Source organism: Lolium perenne, chromosome 5 (genome assembly GCF_019359855.2).
Source record: "Lolium perenne isolate Kyuss_39 chromosome 5, Kyuss_2.0, whole genome shotgun sequence".
Lineage (NCBI taxonomy): Eukaryota > Viridiplantae > Streptophyta > Magnoliopsida > Poales > Poaceae > Lolium > Lolium perenne.
The window spans coordinates 69,635,661-69,640,110 of record NC_067248.2 but is presented as its reverse complement, the minus strand read 5'-3'; the positions used below and the strand labels follow the sequence as shown (position 1 = coordinate 69,640,110).

The window sequence follows — 4,450 nt, the reverse complement described above, 5'->3', positions numbered from 1 at the left end:
GACAAAAAAAATTTGTATTAGTTTGGCCCATAGCCCAACACAGGTCAGCCCATCAGGCAACACAAGTCCCTCGCTCCGGCTCGTGTCGCTCGTTCCGTCGTCGCTCCTATCCATCCAGCGAGTCGAACAGAGACCGAGCAGGCGAGGGCGCGAGGCGAACCCTAGGCGGCGGGAGGAGGCGGCTCGGCTGGGCAGAGGCAGCGGGCCACCGGCCGGCGTCCGGCGATTCACCGGCGAGGGCAAGGGCGAGCGGGCCGGCGTCCGGCGATTCTCCAACTCGGCCAGACGCCCACGCCCAGGCACACGGATCCCCTTTGCAGGTTTGCCCTCTTTGACTCTTTCCATTTCATTTTAGTTGATTTGCCTATAAAATTCGCAGTACCAAATTAGCATTGTAGATATTTAGGAGAGCAATAATACTAAACTAGCACTGAAAGTAGTAGATATAAAATCTTAGGATCTGCCACTACTAGATGCAAATGCAAGCATATAAGTTACTACTTTTTTCTGTAATGTAGATGAAGAAAAAGAGTGTCGCTGGGCCTGCTGGAAGCAGCATCTATAAATTGTGGAATAAAGCTTCAAAAGCACAGAAGAAAGATGAAACATCTACACCAAATCAGATTATTGTTGAATCAACTGCTTCTTATGATCAACTTCAGAACAATCTTCAGTTGGTGCTAGTGCAAACACCGGATGAAGAACATGAACCGGACAGGACTGCCGCAAACCCAGCCCCAATTTTAGAAGATGGTGTATCAACTGATGAAGATGATGAAGCAACACAAGCAGATTTGCAGGCCTGAAACATGACCCTGGCATGAGGATTCCCATATCAAGATATGCTGTCAATGATCAAGATAGAGTAAGAAGAAGATTCATTGAGATGGGGCCATGCCAACCGAAGAATCACAAGTTTGAAGTCACATTAAAGGGTGGAAAAGATCGCCGCTTTTGCCTTGCTTGGTTTACAGAATTTCCTTGGATTGAGTATAGTGTGGAAAAGGATGCTGCCTTTTGCTTTGTTTGCTTTTTGTTCAAGGATAAAACAAAATGTCCCGGTGGAGATTCATTTGTTAAGAATGGTTTTAGGAACTGGAACATGAAACCAAGATTGCTGAGACATGAAGGTGGTGTTAGTAGTGCTCATGCTGAAGCTCAAGAGAAATTTGATTTGTTCTGTACACCAAAAGCATCAATCCAATCGTCTCTTGCTTCAAACAACTCAAGGTACAAGGCTTTGTATTTGCAGCGTTTGACATGGACACTCAAGTGTCTGAGGTATCTATTGCACCAAGGCTTGGCATTTAGAGGACATGATGAAAGTGAAGATTCACTAAATAAAGGAAATTTCCTTGAGCTCTTAAATTGGCTTGCAGGAAATTTTGAAGAGGTTAACAAGGTGGTTCTCAACAATGCTCCACGGAATTGCAGGATGACTCACCATGATATACAACATGAGTTGATCAAATGTTGTGCACGGGAGACTACTAAACTACTCATTGAAGAACTTGATGGTGGTCATTTTGCAATACTTGCAGATGAGTCTAGTGATGTGTATCAGAATGAGCAGTTGGCTGTTTGCTTGCGCTATGTTGATAAGAAAGGAAGGGCAGTTGTAAGATTACTTGGTCTTGCTCATGTTGAAGACACTACATCTTTAACCCTTAAAGCTGCAATTCAACACATGCTTATGGAGTACAACTTGACATTTGCCATGGCCCGTGGGCAAGGATATGATGGAGCTAGCAACATGAAAGGTAATGCCAATGGTTTGAAAAAACTAATTATGGATGAGTCTCCTTCAGCCTATTATGTGCACTGCTTTTCCCATCAACTGCAGCTAACTCTTGTAGCTGTTGCTAAGGAGAGTGGAGATTGTACTTGGTTCTTTCAGCAGCTTGCACACTTGTTAACTGCACTTGGCATGTCTTGCAAAAAGATGAGGATGCTTCGGATTGCTCAAGCCGAGGAACTGATTGATGCATTGGATTTGGAAGAAGTACAAACAGGGACTGGGCAAAATCAGGAAATGGGTTTGGGAAGGCCATGTGATACACGGTGGGGCTCTCACTTCAGGACAGTGAACCGTGTCCTATCTCTATATGCTGCAATAAAGCGAGTCCTAAAGAAGATTGGAAAAGAGTACCATGGTGCGGAGGCTCAAGCGGCTCTATCAGTTGAGACATCAATTTTGTCATTTGAGTTTGTTTTCATGGCACACTTGTTGCAAGAAATATTTGGATACACAGATGACTTGAGCAGAGCTTTGCAAACAAAAGACCAAGATATTGTTCATGCTATTGAGCTACTTGATAATACAAAGTATCACTTGGAGGGCTTGAGGTCTGATCCTGGATGGGACGATTTCCTTATTAAGGTAACATCTTTCTGTACAAAGCACAAGATCAAAGTTGTTGATATGAAGGCGCGTTACTATCCTGTTGGGCGACCTAGAAGAGGTGATCTCTTCAATGGTGCAGATAATTACCATCGCTTCCATGTTGATATGTTTGTGAGTGTCATTGATAGGCAACTTTCAGAACTAAATGGCAGATTTGATGAGGTAAACACAGAATTACTTACTTGCATGGCAGCATTCTCTCCAGTTCGCTCATTTGCTGCTTATGATCAAAAAAAGTTGTTCAAGCTTGCTTCACAGTTTTATGCTACTGATTTTGCAACTGATGAATTGGCAAGACTTCCATGGCAACTAGACATGTATATTACTCATGTGCGCAGAGATGAAAGGTTTAAAAACTTGAAGAATATAGTTGAGCTTTCAGTTATGCTTGTGGAGACAAATATTCATGCACAATATTTTATTGTTTACAAGCTTCTGAAGTTGGTCCTGATTTTGCCAGTAGCTACTGCCAGTGTTGAAAGGGTATTCTCCTCCATGAATTATGTGAAGAATAAGCTAAGAAACAAAATGAGTGATGATTACTTAAACAATTGCATGGTTACATTTGTTGAGAGAGAATTATTCAATCAAGTGAAGGATGAGGATGTCATCAATCTCTTCCAAAAAGGCGCCCGCAAAGTTATATTGTAAGAGGTACTGCCTCTTTCCGTTGGAATTTGTTGTTGTACTTCCATTTATATGGATTATGCACTTTAGTATTATGTATTGTACTGAAATAATTGTTCTAGGCTTACTGAATTTATTGTCGTACTGAAAATATAGCCTATACAGGCTTTTGTTTGTGTTTTTTCTACACTTTGTGAAAATTATACGCGTTTGTTCCTGTTCTTCTTTGCTTTGAATTTTTTTTTGGCTGGTGGGAATACCCACCAGCATTTTCCTGGAGCCGCCGTTGCCGAGGCGTACGGCTGATGGCAACGCTCCTGCTATTTCCCAGATGCCGACGCCCCTGCTGCTCTTCCCCGAACCGGGGGCAGCACGGTGGATGAAGGTGCCGGTGGTGGTGCGGTTGGGGAAGAAAGCCGGGGCGGCCCGATGGAGCCTGGAGGAAGAAGCCTTGACTTTTCTGGACGTTGATGTATCGTATCGACAAAGCATTTCTTTTCTTTCACTTGGCGGTGGCACGGCCTGTAATTTCGACGGGAATCAGGGACATAAACAGACAGACCAACAAGAAGCCCTTTCCCTTTATTATTGGGTACAGATTTTGGTTACGATGACACCGTTGCTAGAGTATTTTGCCTAATACATGCCTACAAAGATTATTCCCAGGTATTAGTCTAACAGGCTTAAAGGTGTATCAAGGGAACAAGAGGGTGAAGGGAGACCCCCCACCCCCACCCCCCACTTTGAAGAAAACAAAGAAAGCTCAGGCCGGCGTACGGCCCGGTGGCACCGGGTTCCCCACACCGGCTGGTCCTGCGCAGACCGGCCCAGGCACCGGTGAAAACCGAGACGATTAATTCTAGGGAGCCCGGGCCGTTTGCCCGGTACCAGTGTCCGGTAGCTGCCAGCTGGCCTGGTGCCCAGCCCGGCGGCACCGGCCCCAGCACCGGACCACCCGACGTATACCGGCTCCTACACCGATGGCTACCGAAGCAAGAATACTATAAGCCCAGAACGGCGTCCGGCACTGACCCGACGCCAGGCCCGGCGGCTGCCGGCCTGTGGCCTGGCGGCACCGGGTGCTGCACCGACCTGTCCGGTGGCATGCCCGGCACACCGACCTCTTCGACGAAATGCTGAGTTGGACAAGTCGTCAACGGTCTGCAACGGCTGGATTTCAATTGGACCTATAAATAGTCCTTCTCCTACCTTAGAAAGGTTAGGCACTACACTACAAACTGTTCTTGAGCTCTCTCTCTCTCCTACTCCATTTATAGAAACACCAAAAGCCTCAGATCTCCCTCCTCCACCCAAACTCAAATCCCTCCGGGGAAAAGCTAGAGGAGGTTTCGATCTATATTTCCACCAAGCCAAATCATATTCCCCCTTATATTCATCAAGATACATGCTCTCTAGGGT

The 4,450-nt window shown here is 45.7% G+C and overlaps 1 protein-coding gene across 1 annotated transcript; it reads left to right on the top strand.

The window, feature by feature from the left end:
• Positions 1-518: 518 nt before the first annotated feature.
• Positions 519-3,084, top strand: LOC127321430 (uncharacterized). The gene is made up of 2 exons (XM_051350472.2): positions 519-673; positions 793-3,084. The coding sequence occupies exons 1-2, from the start codon at positions 519-521 to the stop codon at positions 3,053-3,055; spliced, it is 2,418 nt and encodes an 805-aa protein (XP_051206432.2). The 3' UTR covers positions 3,056-3,084.
• The last annotated feature ends 1,366 nt before the right edge of the window (positions 3,085-4,450 follow it).